The sequence below is a fragment of the Pygocentrus nattereri genome, chromosome 27, assembly GCF_015220715.1.
Source record: "Pygocentrus nattereri isolate fPygNat1 chromosome 27, fPygNat1.pri, whole genome shotgun sequence".
Taxonomy (NCBI): Eukaryota; Metazoa; Chordata; class Actinopteri; order Characiformes; family Serrasalmidae; genus Pygocentrus; species Pygocentrus nattereri.
In genome coordinates, this window is record NC_051237.1 from 8,564,093 (window position 1) to 8,582,740 (window position 18,648).

General features: G+C 38.4%; 1 protein-coding gene across 1 annotated transcript; it reads right to left on the minus strand.

Annotated features, from left to right (window-relative positions):
- Positions 1 to 127: 127 nt before the first annotated feature.
- On the minus strand, positions 128 to 6,817 carry LOC108424660 (progranulin-like). Its single transcript, XM_017692829.2, has 6 exons — positions 6,690 to 6,817; positions 6,178 to 6,312; positions 3,211 to 3,480; positions 2,997 to 3,134; positions 931 to 1,167; positions 128 to 819 (listed from the first exon to the last, which is right to left on the minus strand). Exons 2-6 carry the CDS (start codon positions 6,310 to 6,312, stop codon positions 691 to 693), a joined length of 909 nt encoding a protein of 302 aa, XP_017548318.1. The 5' UTR covers positions 6,690 to 6,817; the 3' UTR covers positions 128 to 690.
- Positions 6,818 to 18,648: the final 11,831 nt, after the last annotated feature.

Here is an 18,648-nt window from a genome sequence, read left to right on the forward strand (position 1 = left end):
AAGTGCACGGACGTTCTCATAGGAAGAGCTTCCCGAGTAAAGCTGTGTGAAAATGCTTGCTGAAGTCAATTAAAGGGATAAAGGCGTATTAAACAACACAGTTTATAGTGCCAGATCGAACAAATGGTTTGAGCAATCATGGCTTATTTTGTCTTTATTCATTAGGATGATATAACAGGAATACCAGAGCACATTTTGGTAGCAGTTTATGTAAAAAAAAAAAAAAAAAATCAGAGCATTTCAACTGTTTTTTCTCACATTATACAGCCATATTATACCAACTCAGCCTTATTGGTGTTGATCACTGCACATCTTTCATTCATCAGTGGTCAGTAACTACAGAGCTGCTCTTGGCTGGGTATTTTGAAGTGATGGTCAACTCTAAAGCAGTAACAGTGATGTATGTAAACACTACTGCCTGATAAACTACTGCATTATATTGTATGGCAGAGTGTATAATTCTTATATTAGTCTAAAAGCAAAATCTTGATTTGCAAGCAAAAGCAAAAAAATCTGGGGAAAGAAAAACTCCTGCGACATTAAAGATTATTGACAAATAAGCAGACACATTGATTCAGAGAGGCAAAATGTACCACAAAAAAGTAATAAATGCAATCAGTGCATGCTCCTTGCTTTATTCCTTATATGGATAATAGCCTTCCTTTTAGAGATCTCTATCAGTGCATGGGTTTAGAGGATCAGCGCCTTTTTCTTGAGGCGAGCAGGGATGCTTTTGTAGCCCTTCATGCAGTTGGAGGATGATGAGTTGCACTTGTAGCCAAAATCACAGCAGTGCTTTCCATCCTTACAGCACACACCCTTTAAAACAAACAAACAAACAAAAAAATTAAAACAGCAACATCACTCTAAACAAAAGAGCTAGACAGAAGCCTGTGGCATGCTCATAGTAATACATATTACTCAGTTTACCAGACGATATGGACAACATCCAAACTGGCCAGTAGGTGTCCTGCAGCAGGTGTATGCAGCTGGGCAGTAGAAGCGGGTATTGCAGCGTATGACCCCAGCCTGGACCTGGCTGTCTGAAGCCTGCATCAGAGGAACTACTGGAATCACCATTTCAAAGTCATTCACACAGGTTCTGCTCTTCTCATCACAGTGGAACCCTCGGGGACAGCAGCCCGTCTCACTCAGACAGCACTGATCCTGCACAGAACCACTGAGGTTATCAAACTTAAAAAAGTTTAGCAAGGAATAAAGTCTGATCCTACATTTCAAAAAGGCAGGAATCAGATGTGTGGTCATAAAGGCTACAGTTGTCAGAATGGAAATCAGAATCCACATTAAATCTAAATCTAAAAAGACAGTATTATTAACTGAGTGTATAGGCTAATGACATTTAACCTGAAATTTGAAAATAGCAAATGTTTAAAATGATATTTTTTATTAACTTAATTAACTGGCAAATAACAATATAAATGTAAATCTATCAAGTTATTAAATGAAAATAAATACAGAGAATCAAATTCAAAGAGGTTTACAGTAAAGAATAAGCTTTTGAAAATGCCTTGTTTTGAGGAAAAACGTTACCCTTTATGTTGTTCTATTATCATTTAGTCAGAGGTCAAAAATCACACATTAAGACAAACTTGTAAAACTATTGTGTGGATGTCGTCTAGTTTATTGCACATGAGCTGATTTTACGATAATTTGATCCATTCCATAAGGGGTCATGCGCATGATTGGAGGGACAATTTAAGAGTGCAAATGCAATACAGTACTGCACCAACTCTTCCTGATACCACCACTGCTTATGAAGCAACTCAATGTGTTTCCTGACAATGAAAAGTTTTGTTTTAGGCTTTTTTGGACAGTTTTTTACTCATGAATCGCTAAAATGTAGCTTTTGAACAGCCATCCCTTTCATTACACTCATAGATTCAGTTACATCATAAAACCTGAAATGGGTTGCATTACATTGCTTCTATTTCTGTTCCTGTTCCTCGAATGCCAAGCAAGGTGTGGAGCTCTGCATTTCGAAAGACTGCCATTTTGGAGTCAATCAGAGTTCATGCAATCGCTAATGATGGCCAGCGTGCTGATGGTCTAGTGATATTAAGTCAAAGTGGGTGACTTGTCATAGTACTGTGAGATAGTTCAGTGATCTGAACAACTGAAAACTGTCACAGACCCTGTATGGGGACAGAGATGGCGATAACTAACCAATACAATATTAAATTAAAAGTAAAACAAGTAAATACCAATAACTCTCCTCCACCAAAAGGTCTTTAACATTTTCGTTTAAAACAACCACATACACGCCACTCTTATGTTCTTAGGAAGAGAACAGAGAAGAGTACAAAAGTTTATACGGCCCTGGTCAAATTACATTTTTGTTGGCTTTCTAAGTGAAACTGTTTTAAGTACGCATCGTCCACAGAGGACACACCTCTGTACATCTAAATACACATTTACTGTTCATATGCTAAATTTAACATATTGGAAAAAAATAAAACATATAATTTGGTCCATACAAAAGTCATGGAACATTTAATATTTTAGGTTTTATTTATAATAAATATAAACTGGGCAATAAAATCTACAGAAAAATGCTACATTTCAGTTTGTTCCCTGTGAAAGATTTATTCAATGGAAAAAATACAGAGAATGCATTTCAAAGTAAATAAATAAATAAATAAATACATCTTGACATTTTCAGCTGCGCTCAGTGAAAGGTGGTGGTCTATCAAGCTCCTTCCTGTCTCTATGCATAACTGCCTTTATGACTATATGAAAAATTAAAACTGAACCTAGATCAGGAGTTATGAATTTTGTTGTGCCCAACTTCCTTTTACACTCCCTATTTTTATAGCTCATACTTTATTAATGTTTAACTTGTTCAAGCACGTTTCAGTCATTAACCCAGTTACTCTCACAGAGTCATATGACACTTTACTACATCAGTGGTGAATGTTTTTGCTCTATACTCTGTCACGTATTATGCCACTGGATGCTATAATTGCTCTTTCATATACCTGCTTGGTGCTGTTGAATGTTGCAGGTATCCGAGGAGAAGCAGGCAGGCTCAGCTCTCCCTGCAGGCAGCGAGTGGATGTGTAGTCACAGTGGTAACCATATGGACAGCAATGGATGCCATCAGGACAGCACTGGCCCTACAGTACCAGAAATGATGTTAAAGACAGAGTCAAAATCCTGCTAAAGCATGCACCCATGGTAATGTATACCTACCATATTGTAGATGCAGCAGGTCCATATGCCAGAGGGGGTCCTGCAGCATGTTGTACCATCAGGGCAAACATGATAGTTGTCGCAATGCACCACAGATGCAGAGAGGACGGGCATATCCACTGCAGGAGATGGGGGCTTTTCCTCAGAAGCTATCTGAGGGGACATTGGGAAGTTGTACCATGGAAACCCCTGTTTCACGCAATGCTGAGTCTGCATGTCACACTTGTAGCCTTCTGGACAACAGTGGGCCTTGTCCAGACAACAGACAGCCTTCAAAATGACATATGGCATTGTTAATTCCAGTTTATTTTAAAGACATTTTCACATAGTGGATTTAAAAGCAATGTTTTTCAGAATATGCCATAACATTACAACTCAGTGTTACAATTGCAGTGTATGAAATGATGCAAAGAAATTATATAATGTCTATTAATTTATCTCACAACACTTTTAAAAAATAAAGATGCCAAAAGGACTCTTTGTGATGCCATAGAACAACTTGTGATCCTTCTAAGAGCCTTCTACAGTCATGGCCAAAAGTTTTGAGAATGATACAAATATTAATTTTTACAAAGTCTACTGCTTCAGTTTTTATAATGGCAATTTGCATATACTCCAGAATGTTATGAAGAGTGATCAGCTTAACAGCAATTAATTGCAAAGTCAATATTTGCCTAGAAAATGAACTTTATCCCCCAAAACACATTTCAACTTCATTGCAGCCCTGCCTTAAAAGGACCAGCTAACATCGTTTCAGTGATTGCTCCATTAACACAGGTGTGGGTGTTGATGAGGACAGGGCTGGAGATCAATCTGTCATGATTAAGTAAGAATGACACCACTGGACACTTTAAAAGGAGGCTGGTGCTTGGCATCATTGTTTCTCTTCTGTTAACCATGATTATCTCTAAAGAAACACGTGCAGTCATCATTGCACTGCACAAAAATGGCCTAACAGGGAAGAGTATCGCAGCTAGAAAGATTGCACCTCAGTCAACAATCTATCGCATCATCAAGAACTTCAAGGAGAGAGGTTCCATTGTTGCCAAAAAGGCTCCAGGGCGCCCAAGAAAGACCAGCAAGCGCCAGGACCGTCTCTTAAAAGTGTTTCAGCTACGGGATCGGGCTACCAGCAGTGCAGAGCTTGCTCAGGAATGGCAGCAGGCAGGTGTGAGTGCATCTGCATGCACTGTGAGGCGGAGACTCTTGGAGCAAGGCCTGGTCTCAAGGAGGGCAGCAAAGAAGCCACTTCTCTCCAGAAAAAACATCAGGGACAGACTGATATTCTGCAAAAGGTACAGGGAGTGGACTGCTGAGGACTGGGGTAAAGTCATTTTCTCTGATGAATCCCCTTTCCGATTGTTTGGGACATCTGGAAAACAGCTTGTTCGGAGAAGACGAGGTGAGCGCTACCACCAGTCTTGTCTCATGCCAACTGTAAAGCATCCTGAAACCATGCATGTGTGGGGTTGCTTCTCAGCCAAGGGAATCGGCTCTCTCGCAGTCTTGCCTAAAACCACAGCCATGAATAAAGAATGGTACCAGAATGTCCTCCGAGAGCAACTTCTCCCAACCGTCCAAGAGCAGTTTGGTGATCAACAATGCCTTTTCCAGCATGATGGAGCACCTTGCCATAAAGCAAAGGTGATAACTAAATGGCTCAGGGAACAAAACCATAGAGATTTTGGGTCCATGGCCTGGAAACTCCCCAGATCTTAGTCCCATTGAGAACTTGTGGTCAATCATCAAGAGACGGGTGGACAAACAAAAACCTACAAATTCTGACAAAATGCAAGCATTGATTGTGCAAGAATGGACTGCTATCAGTCAGGATTTGGTCCAGAAGTTGATTGAGAGCATGCCAGGGAGAATTGCAGAGGTCCTGAATAAGAAGGGTCAACACTGCAAATATTGACTTGCTGCATTAGCTCATTCTAACTGTCAATAAAAGCTTTTGTTACTCATAATATGATTGCAATTATATTTCTGTATGTGATAAAAACATCTGACAAACACACATAAAAACCAGAGGGCAGCAGATCATGTGAAAATATAATATTTGTGTCATTCTCAAAACTTTTGGCCATGACTGTACATCTACTTAGCCACATCCTAAAGATTATTATTCAGTAATTGCATGGAAAACAATGGGAATTGAATTATTCATAAAGGGAGATTCTGTATAATCCAGTCACTTAGACACAAATAAAGTCATTCGAAAGTTTGATATGAAATTGTTAATTGTAGAGAAACTTACAGACTCAGATTTCTTTACAATGGTGTTGATAGGAGCCAGGAGACACAAGGTCTACATTTCAAATATAGCCAATTTATTTAATTTTCTAAAGAATACGTCAATCTACAGGTGCATCAGTAGTTTTTATATGTAATATGAATAATGGTAAAGTAGTGGTAAATTTGAGCTCAAAACTATCATTAAACAACATCTCATGCATCAATTAACTTACTCATAAGCTTGTGACCTAACCTATTAAAATCCCAGGCTTATTACCTAAGGCTTATTATTCAGTAACTACAGGGACTTCAGTACAAATTGGCTGAGCTATTCTTAAGGTAAACAAAACTTTGGGCCTACTGGTGGTACCTGGCCATTTAAGGGGTTAATAAGTTTATGTAGTGAGCTTTTAGAAGCATTCAACTCTTCAGACATCACCACCACAGCTCTACAACTCTAATTGTATAAGTGTCTCCTATACGCCTCATTTCAGATCATACTACTTCCAATTATTTTGTTTACATCTTAATGATTTCATTGTGCGGAGATGTCTTAAATAATTGACGGACGTTATTTGAATGTGGAATGGAAGCCTAGACTTGTTGGCAAATATACCAGCATTTTTCAACCTACTCTCTGTAGCATAATATTCAGTACCACTGACAAAGTAAAAGAACATAAAGCCCATCTACTTCAAGTATAATAGATAACAAAACAGTTATTGTCCTTACATTGGGATATGGGCAGCAGGCATATCCCGTCTCAGTTAGACAGCAGGTGTTTTTGTCCTGACAGTGTGTTCCATCAGGACAGATTACAGCACTGGAGACCAGCCCTGCCATGAACAGCACCAACACAGCAATCATCTAGATGTGGGGAAAAACATAGGATAGATTTACATAGTGTAAATAGTGTAAAGAAACTACAGCCAAAGCAGAAAATAAATAGCAGTCCACTTTAAATGATGCGCTGTGTTTCCCATATTACTATTAACCTTCAGTACCACAAAACACAGACACTGACAGACACACAGACACAAAACTGTCACGCTATGAACTATAGTCACAATATACAGTATGAAATCAGGCATTTCAGATATAGCAATAAAGAAATACCTCATGTTATTGTATGTTGATGTTTCCCACTTACCAACATATTCTAATCAGTTCTACCTATTTGCTACCAGGCCTGATTTCACAGATGATTTAAAATGAATAATACAATTACAAGAAACCACACTTGCCTTGCTCTTGTTGTGACGCTGTCTTCTAGCAGTTATACATGTTTCACTTCAAGCTCCTCATGTGATAGCCATGACCCGTGAACACAATGCGCAAGCAGATGTTAACCTCGCCCACAAGCAAACATGAGGAACTGAGGCATTCAAATCTGTACGGTCAGTTTCATAGACCCAGGCACTGAAGTGAAATGAAATGAAGGTGACTGTATGAAAAAGGAGAACTGACGGGTCTTGAGAAGTTAAGCATTTCTCATGCTTTTTAAATGCTTCTCATGTCACCAGATTTCCCTCAGTGAAATATAACACCAGCTCTTCTGACAAGGACAATATCAATACACACACAAACACACATATATGTTTATATATGTACAAGCATTCATGAGCACTACTGAATTTATGTTTCTGACCATAAATGGCTTGATAAACAGACCTGACTTTCCTCTCCATCATAATCATGGGAAAACAGCTCTGTGACTTACTTTCTGATGAGAAAATATTTTAGTGGTATAAAAAGTATTGCAGTATCTACAGACAAACTGCCCTTCTTAGGTGGTAAAGCACAGAGCGGCTGGCTTACCCTTGTGCAGAATCACATGCTAATATGCTTTAGATACGCAAAAGGTAATGGCCTCAAATGTAGTCCAACTATCTATAAAAAGTTTGGGGACACCTAAAGTGGGGTCCAAAAGTCTAGGCCACTAGTGAATGCGCTTCTGTTTTGCATCTAGTTTAACACAAAATTTTCATGAGAAATGATATTATCAACATATATAACCTGAATGAGAAGTAGAATCTTTGAAGTAGTTACATGCATATATTTACTTTAATAATAGTGTCCGCTTGAGCTGGCATGGACTCTGATCACTAACAGTGACAAAAGTCTATGAAAAGTAAATGAAATCATCTGAGAGTCGTCTGAACACGAGCTTCAATGGAAGAGGCAAGATAAAAAAAACTGACCTTTCTGTGCAAAGTCCTCAACATGATCAGTGTCACAGATTTGCTTAAAATTTGACCACTAAATTGTGCAAAGTCATGAATATTTCTTCTCATCTCCTCATTTCTACTCATGATATTTCTTTTGGCTTTCTGTTTTTCAACATTCTAACATTTCTGATGTTTATTTGCAAATTGAAATGAAATGTCTCAGACTTTTAGGCTCCACTGAAGCCTTGGAAAGTGTTTGCAATAAATGAGCATGCAGACGCTGTCCAATAAACAAGTACCAAAATGGCCACTTTGCAGAAGAAGGCAAAAATGTTCTTAATGTAACAAAAAGTAAAGGGCAGCTGCTGCTCTCAAATACGTGGAAAACTAAACATTGTGAAAATTGAGGTACTTTTAACAATATTTTGCCAATTACAGAACATTACAGCTACAAGAAAACTACACAAAAGCATCAGCAACTAAATACAGTATTATTTTTTTCATTATTTAGTGTTTTCACTCTTTGCCTTTAGTACAGCTTCCATTCTTTTCAGGAGACTCGCTTTCAGTTTTTCAAAGAAATCTTCAGGGATATTTTTAGACTGCTCCAAAGGTCTTTCAAGTTGGTTGCATTTTCTGCTTCTCACATTCCAAGTAATCCTAAACACGTTCAATGATGTTGAGGTCTAGGCTCTGGTGTGGTCAGTCCATTGTTCTAAAAACACCTGCAGCTTCTTTATTTGGTTTGCAAATGTTCTTCTTTTTTGTCTATTTCCTTTTCTCAGTAACATATTTTTGACAGCTACACATCCTTTCAGACTCACAGTACTGAGTTGTCTTCTCACAGTGGGTGGATGGACAGAAACACCTGTGGATTTTTCAGATTTGAATCAAGAGTGGGGCTTGATTTTCTCCCCTCTCTCAAAGATGAAAGATTTAAGTACTGTTTATCTGATGGTGACAGTTTTGGTTTTCTAGCAGATCTTGCAGGGCTAGCAGGTTCCTCTATATATTTAAATAATCTTTTGAACCCCAGTTTTGTTATTTTTCACTTATTTCCCCTTTCCTTATGCACATGGAAGATCCTATCTAGTATCTAATCTCCTCAGAAATATCTCCTGAAAAATTAATAACTTGAACTTAAAGGCTGTTTCAACTGGAATTAAAGAAATGAAGGGTTGTCTCCATGTTTTGCACAGCACTGTTTAAATGTAAAGCTTTTAATATGTTGCCACCTTTCTTTGTGAAAACTGTAAAACTGAAGAAATAACTGTCCAAAGTCTTAACATGGACCAAGACAAAGGAGAGATATTAATGTTTTTTTAGCCAAATTTTAAAAACTATTTATGATGTTTTTGTTAGATTTTATCACTGATTTCAGGTCAATTTTGAAACATTGATATGGCTTTTTAGTCTTGTTTTTATGGGTCTCTCCCCATTCAGAGAGAAAGGATCCTGGCCCATGACTGGAAATAACTGCAAGAGTGTAAAGACTTTAACACTTCTCTAAATTTCTTAAAGAAGTCGAGGAGTGCTATAACTTAAGAGCAATATGAAGTCAAAATAAAGATGGTGCTTGGCCCACAATTGCTACAGTTACTGAATATTTCATAATCCTGGACTCTCCCAAGATATTTCTCTTTTTTTAATTCTGGGTGGTTACATTAACTTCCTTCAGTTCCCAAACTCAGTGCTGGGAAACAAGAGCTTTAACTCTATGTTGAAGTCACAGTCATGAGGCTGCAGGTTCACAGAGTCCACAGAGTTGGATTCCACCCTGAGAACATAGACTTCTTGAGAGAATGTGACCGCTCAAAAATAATTACTACAACTCTAAACTACTAAACTGATTCATTGTCTTCTGAAAGCGTTCAGGTTTAAGTGAATTTTTATATTATTGCTCTAACTAATTCCAGCTTCTTAGATGTCTACATCTTTCGAATATTTTTTCAGACAGCCAATATAGCCTACAGTAACAGTTAGCCACTCAATTTCAGCATGGATAGTGATCCAAATCCAGTCATTTTTCTTCAAGCAATGAGACGAGATTTATTACTTTCTTCTTTAATGCACTGAGCTGAGCATGCAAACATTCACTTTCTGGCTCTCCTCTTTTCCTGAGCAAAACCGTATCCAATCTAGATGCCTTGTGGAATTCATGATATCTAACACTTGTTGAGCAACTTTCTGATGTACTGGGTTTGATGATAAGGTGATAAGGTTTAACAGGTTTAAAATATCCAGGTTTGGGATGTAGAGAATACAAGCATTTGGAATATGTATTCAGAATATAGAAATTCAGTATGCATATTAAGCACAAGTTACATTTTGTAAATTCAAAATACAATTACATGTTTAGAAGAATGCTTTTAGTAGACTTACCCAATTTTTAAAAAAACATAAATACATCTTTATTAACTATTTTAAAATTAGGCAATGGCATGAAAAGACTTCAAGGAATGACTCAAAAAGTGGCATCTTTACAAACACTGATGCTCCTGCTAAAGCCTGAGTAGACTGATAAACCATTAGCCAGTTAATAATCTCAGCATCACTAAACTCTTGAGGGATGATGGATTTGAACTCCTCAGTAGTGAACATGTTCACCAGTGATATGCTTAGTATCAGCGTTGCAGCCTTGTACTGGATTTATGCAGGCATTTTATGGCAAGTTACCTCTTTAACTGAAAACCACAGGTACTCACTTTATAGTCTAATTTGTAAGAGTATGTCACTGGAATATGACAAGTTGGTTGTTTATAGAGCCAAAATAATGCAGAGAACTTCATTTAAATAAGATACTTTTTAGGGAAAGATATTGGCACAAGAATTACACAAAGAAACTGCCAACAAGTACCAGTGAGAAACAAACAAACAACAAAAAAAGAAAAGAAAAGAAAAAATTACAGCAGAATTTTTTCCCCATCTGCTTTATTGAAATGTGTTTGAAATGTATTCTTAATGATAAAGGCCAGTTGAAGCTCTTTTACTGAAATGTGCACTTTCTCTTGAAGAGTTTGTTCTTAAAGACAATCTTAATTCTTCAGCAAGTTCTGCTCAAATGCAAACTTCAGTAGCAAAATGTGATGAAATAGAGCCAAAGGACTACAATGCATCATGAATTTGCACTATTTTTAAAAACACTTCTTCTACAGGAAACTGAAAGTACTCTGCAAAGTTTGTTCCTCAAATCAGAGGTTTTTAGCTCCAGTCCAGGGAGGCTCCAGCCCTGCACCCTTGCCACTTCAGTTCCAACTATTACCTGCTCAACTCACCTGATCCTACACCTACACCTAATTATCAATCTCTAAATGAGCCAGATAAGCTGTGCTGTGGCAGAGAGCACCTGAACATGTACAGAGCAGTGAATCCACAGGACTGGAATACTCAGCCTGGCTACTGAGGGCTGAGGCATTGGGATTTCACCTCATTATCTCCTGATGGTCAGGCAGGCAGACAGTCACAGCACTCTGAAGCTGCAACTTTACAGAAAGAAAAAATGAAAATAATTCTAAACATTTAATAACACATTAAAAACAGTTTACTTTAGTTAATTTATTTATTGAAACTGGCCACTGTTCTTTCTGTAAGTGCAGACAATGAAGAACTACTTAAACAGGGTTTAACACTTAGTTACTTCACCTGCACATTCTTTCTTGAACTGTATAACTGCTTAATCATCAAGAAATTGCGAGTTCAAATCCTAGTGATGTGTTCTTCCTCTGCAGTCAGGCGATTGAGAGGAAGGAGCCCTCACCACCCACAGCCTCGGGATACCATGCGATTGTTGCGTGTGTTTGGGGGATTAGGAATGACTAAATTGGGGGGTGGAACTGAGGAAATGTCCAACCACAAAAAAATAAAGCAATTTCAGCTTATAAGGAGGCAAACACTTATTTGTTTACTGAGAGATGCAGCACTGATAACATGAATTTCTTTCAAAATAAAATCACTTACAAGGATAAAAACCCTAAAATACTGTAGTTTTGGCTTTAGTTACTGTAGACTGATGGAATAATGTCCTTACAGCTATCCAGAAATCTACTCAACATGCCATATGTGTTTAATGTTGGGCAGTTGTGGGTTGGAGGTTAGGTAATCAGCCTTGCAACTGGAAGGTCACTGGTTCAAACCCCTGAGCCAACAGTGCATACTTGAACAAGGCACCTAACCCCTCACTGCTCCTGCTCCTGCTCTGTGCTTAGGGCTGGCCACTGCTCTGAGCAAGTGTGCTCACTGCTCCTAGTGTGTGTTTCACTAGTATGAATGTGGTGTTTCACTGCACAGATGGCTTAGATTGCAGAAGGTGAAATTTCTATGGTCCGAAAATGACATGCTTTTTTGCTTTGTTACAGAGACGTAATGTGATGTATACTTCACTGCCTCATTTCTTGCAATTTTACCAGCTACAAGTGGGCTTGCATACATACATACATGCAATCTCTGAAAAAAAGGTGCAAAATTGTCACTGGGGCAGTACACCTCTTGTCACTGGGGCAGTACTCCTCTTGTCACTGGGGTGGTACCTTCAAGTTTATATCTCAGTACCTTTAGTCAGGGAACCTAATTTTACTGTAATCCATTGAAATAATATTTTATAAGTTGTTTTCACTCCACACACCCCGTCTCATCTCCAGGCTTTTTATTTTATTGCTCTGCATTAAAACATTAGGTTATTTAAAGATATAAATATGTACTTTTCACCTGTGGTAATTGTTTGTACCTTGATGAATGAAAATGTACCTGCACATAACCTTTATTTCTAACAGTGTACATGCATAGGGCTTCGTGATGATGATGTCAACATACCTTCAGTGCCCTCCTTTAACTTGAAACAGCTGGTTCAGCACATAATCTACTTAAAATGAAAGTAGCTGATTACATTACTTGCTGTCAGTGGGTCTTTAACAAGACAAAAAAGAGCATGAAAGAGGCCTTTGCATTCACATCAGGAACTGCAGTTTGATCCAAACACATATAAAACTCTAGATGGTGCTGTTGAATCATACTACATGTGAACACCTTTGAACAGTGATGCACTGTCTATTGAACAGTTAACATGAGGGTTTGTGGGGGTGAGGAACTGGGCACTTGATAGAATCATGCTCACAGTTTCACAGGGATGCCAGAGAGTGTTCATATAAAGATGTGGGTGTTTGTGTGTTAGACTGGCTGAATGTGTGTGTGCGTGCTCACGTGTGTTTGGTGCGGTGGAGTGCACCCTGTGACACCCGCTGGGCTGGCTGTGTGGAGCTCGGCTCCTCTGGGCTGACACTGTGCAGGATGGAAAGATGTGGCCTGAGCCAGGAGAGGCTGGAAAGAGGCCATTGTGACACTGCAGCACAGCCAGTCTCTGAGACGGAGCTGCACACAGACACTGCTGACTCCAGCCAGTCCAGTGAGGACCCTTTAGCAGTGGACGTATTCTGAACCTTAATACTTAGGAAAGCCATATCTGACTCAATTGGTACGAGTGGTGGAAAAAGTTGTGATGTGTGGATCTGTGTCAATTTTGGAATAATTGTATGATTGTAATAATAGCATTCAGGTAAAGTAGGGGAGAGTAAACTAATGCAGGGTAAAAATGTAAGATAGATAGTTAATAAAGTTAAATAGGTTCCTGTTTTCATTCCAATTTTTGCATCTCCCCATAGCACCATCATCTGTGCCTGCCTTTGGACAGATATTTCTCCAAATTAACTCTGCGCCATAACTTTTCTTAATGCAAAGATTTTTTTAAAATTACAGAGCTGTAACATAGCATTAATATGACGCATGCAACAGTGTAGGCTTAGCTGTAACACAGTGTTTTTGGACGTTTTTACACCCAGATTCATCAAATGTGTATTCTAGATATCATGAAAATAACATACATAAGACTGATATTCGCTCTTCTACTTTGGGGTCAAAATGAAAACTTTTTTCACTCACCACATTTATTTATTTTTATTAATATATCACTGGCAACCAAAAAGAAAAAAGAAAATGCCTTTACTTTTTCTACAAAATTCGAACACTGTAACTGTAACTTACATTATCTGAAATTTTCATTCTGAATAGCCTAATGTAAATGCTTCAAAATTAAATCTTATTACATAAACTTATATTAAAAGTAAATTTTAGTAAAGTTTTGCTTTCTCTTGTAAAGTTGCAATTTTGAAGATAGCTTTTTTTTTTTTTTTTTAAAGTGATGATATGCCCACATATTTAGGTTGAAAAGCTCAGAAAACAACATAGAATTGTATTGAATTTATAATGTTTTCCATTTATTTATCAGACTTTTAGTTACATCTTTTGGTTACATCTTACATCTCGTAATGTTTGCACTCATGACACTTTTGGTTGGATTGTTTGTAGATTGTAGATGTTGAAAAACAAAGTGTGTGTTTTCATTTGTGTAGGTTGCTTGTATAAAAATGAAACACTTTGTTGAAATGCTTCATTCTAAAATTACTAAGTACTGCAACAATCAACACTTCTAAAAACAAAAACCAAAAAGATCCCCTACATTGTCATATTAAGTAGCTTTCACTGAATCTTTCAAGGTTGGTTGAGAGCAGCAAGAGCTAAGAGAAAACAGCAACAGTGACAAATAATATTAATAAAATGATCTATTTATAGTTGTTTCTTGATAAGATTTGATCACCATGTTTCAAATACAAGACGTCCTGGATGTGAATTTCATTACAACTTTATCCTCAATGTTCTCCAGCTTCCTAAATCAGTTTAGGATCACCTGCAGCTCTCCTCATCATTCTGGGCACACTTTTTATACATCTTCCTGCTAAATAGCTGAAACCTGTGAAGTTGTAAAGTAGTAGAAACATTTTATACATTTACCTGCAACACCACTGGTTTAATAGGAATGTAAATGTTTTTATTATTTTTAAATGATTGTGAACTGTATCAAAATCATTTTAGGAGCAACCAAAATCATTTTCAAAATAATTCTGAAACAAATGATCAAATTGAATCAGACTGTGGTGAAATGTAAGATGTGATTGACTCATTTCCTAAAGAATTTTATTGAACTGAGTCATTGTAAGTCAGAGATTTACACTCCTAACATGCACACAGCCCAACATGGTACACTGCACTTGTACTCTCCTCAATAATGCCCTGCTGCATTATGGTATGAGCTAATTGTTTTCTAAGGAATAAACCTTAATAAAGAAGAAAGTGGGCAGGCATGCAGAGTTGAGCCAGAAATAGGGAGGGGGCAAAACACTGACAGGATAAGACTTGTCAAAAGGTTTTGCGTTTCCTTGGAGATATGCCAGCTGTAAGCCATCTAACTGCTCCTAGAGCTCCTCTCACTTAGTGACCCTCTGGCATACCTGTTGCATACCAAGAGCACAGGGGTGGAGATCACACAGATAAAGCTGCTCCCAGGACTTTGTGCAGCAGGTGTGTGATACCCTGTTTTTCTCACTACGAGTTGTGGCATAAAGCATGAGTGAAGTGTAGCAGCCTTGTTCTCCCCCAGAGCCCCTACCCATACAGTACCAGCACTGTTTCTGCACAGCTGAGATACAGACAGTGGGGAGAGAGGCCCAGAGTTTGGCCAGTGTTAAAGAGGAATTCCACCAATTTTTCAAAACCTCTGCATAATTAAATAACTGAGATGTAAACAAAATCATTCAGAGTGGTTTGATGTGAAATTGTTCAATTGTAGAGAAATTTAGCCATTCTGATTTCATACTGTGGTGGTGATAGGAACCAGAGATCACCATATCTACAACTATTTAATTTACCATGCAAAACAACCAGTGAACTACAGCCTTCTGATGTTTTAAATTTAATGTTAATAATGGTGAATGTTGGTTTTCTATGGGCGTACAACCTCCCACATTTACTTCTGCACCATGAACGGATTAAAAGAAGTTTTAGGCCATAACCTTCTTTCAAAACAATCGTAAAGTAATCATCAAGCAGGGTATTCATGACATAATTTCAGTCAGTAACTTCTGTGAAGCAGCTTTTAGGCAGTAAAATCTTCAGACATCTGGTTCCTTTCGCCACCACTGTGAACAATACTCACTCAGTAAGTTTCTCTAGAACTGAGAATTTGACATCAAACCACGCTGAATGACTCTGTTTACATCTCAAGGATTCATGCAGAAATCAATGCAATTCCCCTTTAACCAGTCAAGTATGCTCCAATTACTTTCGTTATTAGTTTCCATTATAAGCTCCCAAGTTCAGCCAAGACATGTTTGTCACAGCCAACAGGAATTTTCAGTGGTTTGCTGTCAACATTATTATTAAGTATTTACCTGATACACCACACTCCACAATCTTGAAACATTCACATAATACACAATCACCAAACTAAATAATAGATATAAAAAAAATTCTTTGAAAAACTTTGTCCTCAATATATATATATATATATATAATTAAAGTAATGTTTGGTGCTGGAGCTATGAGGCTAGTGTAGCTAGTGTATAATGGTGACTTATTGTCCTTACTTCTGTGCATTTTAGACAGTATTGTGCCATGCATCGTTACAGAACACAGGTAACATAGATCACACTGCATTATACAGAAACTGTATTTGGAGGTGCCCTAAATGATACACTCACTGATGGTGTGATCATCACTGTCTCCTATCTCCTGACCAAACCTTCCACTGCCCCCCCCTTTGCTGTTATAACGGCAGCTTCTTCCTCAAAACGTGTGACACACAGATAATCTTCCCAGCGTGCCCTCTCACAATGCACACACAAGCATATTCACAACACGTATGAAGGTGCATGTACTTCTTTTGTAGGTAATTCTAGTAAAATGATGTGCTAGTGGTGAGTTAGAACTCTTACAACTGTACTGGTCTATGCAGTTCAGAATGCAAGAATAAGGAATACATAATAGGAAACATGAGGGTGACATTACTAGACACTTGCTGGTGATTAAATCTAATCACAAGAGGTTTGAGACACTGTGTGTGCGTGTGTGTGTGTGTGTGTGTGTGTGTGTGTGTGTGTGTGTGTGTGTGTGTGTGTGTGTGTGTCTGAAACACGTTTCCCTTCTTCTGTTAACCCATAAAGCCTATCCAGGGTGTGTCCTGCCTTCCGCCCGATGACTGCTGGGACAGGCTCCAGCACCCCCTGCGACCCTGAGGGACAAGCGGCTCAGAGAATGTGTGTGTGTGTGACTGTGTGTGTTAACCCATAAAGCCCTGTGGGACTGTTTGTGGTACTACAGCGCAGTTCCTCACTCTCATATAAAACTCATCTATGCTCTCTCCTCAAATGTGTCCTTCCATAGCAATTGTTGCTAAATTGGACAAGTTTAATGAAATTTAATAGTATCTCAGGGCATTTATTGCAATCTCATTTTTGTCCAGATGTAGTTGAGCAGCCAATATATGATTTGTGCCCAAATTTTGCTTTATTCGATTAGTGCTGGAGCTACAAGGCTAATGTCGCTAACAAACACTAGATATCAATAGTCACCCAAATTTTTACAATGTAGCTGAACACTGTGGGCAGCCACTTCAGACAACGGGCGCCGGGTCAGAAATCGACTGCCTGATCACCATATAGATGCTACTACAATTGTTATACAACACACTCGTGGGCAGAGCCAGATTCATGACGCATTCTTAGACCGCATAATTGTTCACACCATTGTGCTCTTGAGTGAGTGTAGATTGTGTTTTTACTTAAGAACAATTTTTTTGGTTTGATGATGTTTTCTGTTCTAGATAAACTTACTGAGAATTGTTCACCGTGGTGGTGATAGGAACCAGATGTCCAAAGAGTTTAATGCCTCTAAAAGCTTCCTCATGTAAACTTATTAATTAACATGGTTATGGATACCCTGCCTGATTTCTTTGAAAGAAGGTTTTGATCTATATCTGTTTTTATTCCAAAATAGTCCCCAAAGGAAACATCTTGGTTCATTAGTTGATATGGGTAGTAAAAAAAAAGGCGATATTTGTGCTGTAGACATGGTGACGCCTGGTTCCTGTCACCACCACTGTAAAGAAATTAGAATCAGTACGTTTCTGTACAATGAACCATTTCACATCAAACCAGTTTGAATGACTTTGTTTAAGTTAATGATTGAATTCTACAGAAATCTTGAATGGTATTGAAATTGGTGGAATTCCCCTTTAAGATTAATAGCTGAATTATAAGGCTGTGGTAAGGGGAACACTGTGTAAATGCATTTTTTAATCTTTCTATTCCTTTAATGTCTCCTACTGAACTCATTAAGGGGTTAATGATAGATCTGACTGATCCTCTGTGTTGCTTGTTGCATGCATTGATGTGCATCATATGCAGACCACACATTTCTCTCATTGTTGCCTGACTTGGTGGCTTGTCATACGTCTGAAATGTATCATTATTCCCCTCACTGCTGCAGGGACAGTCAGAACAGGAGTGTGTGTGTAAGTGTAAATGCGTTAGGGAGGCTGTGCTGCGGCCTCACCCCTTTAACGCATTTACTTTCACTCAGCTATCTTGCCCACGCACTCGCCATGTGACTGCTGCCAGCAACAGGAAATCAAGGATGTCAAATCCTGCTCTCTCGCTCCACTCACTCACTCACTCACTCACTCACTCACTCACTCACTCACTCACTCACTCACTCACTCACTCACTCACTCACTCAGCCATGGCTGTCTGGCTGAGGAGTCTCCCACGCTGAGCACTAACATATGTGTGTGACTCTAGTCGATCCCTGTCTGTGCACTTCCTCAGACTCACTCTGACATTGTACATTTATACATTTGCATACATAAACATAATTATTTAAAGTAAGACATTGGCGAAAATCACACAGTTTCCTGTTTCTGAAGCTGCTTTCTATAAAAATGGACAAAAGTTCAGGCTTCAAGAAATCAGGCTTCAAAATTTAGGCTTCAAGTCGTCTGCTAGGTACTACTGTTTTTAGCTACGCAGTGTACTTTTGTCCCTTTTCAAGATATTAGTAAATGATACAGTGATTATAGATAACTTTAAGGGGAATTCCACAGATATTTTCACAGAACTTTCTGCATAATTCAGTGGCAGAGGTGTAAACATTC

Excerpts from the sequence above, each read along its gene's own strand:
- LOC108424660 (XM_017692829.2), bottom strand. The coding sequence starts at position 6,312 with ATGATTGCTGTGTTGGTGCTGTTCATGGCAGGGCTGGTCTCCAGTGCT. Across the intron at positions 3,481-6,177 it reads CCTGCTGCCCATATCCCAAT|GCTGTCTGTTGTCTGGACAA; the intron begins GTAAGGACAATA and ends GTCATTTTGAAG. Across the intron at positions 1,168-2,996 it reads CATTCAACAGCACCAAGCAG|GATCAGTGCTGTCTGAGTGA; the intron begins GTATATGAAAGA and ends GGTTCTGTGCAG.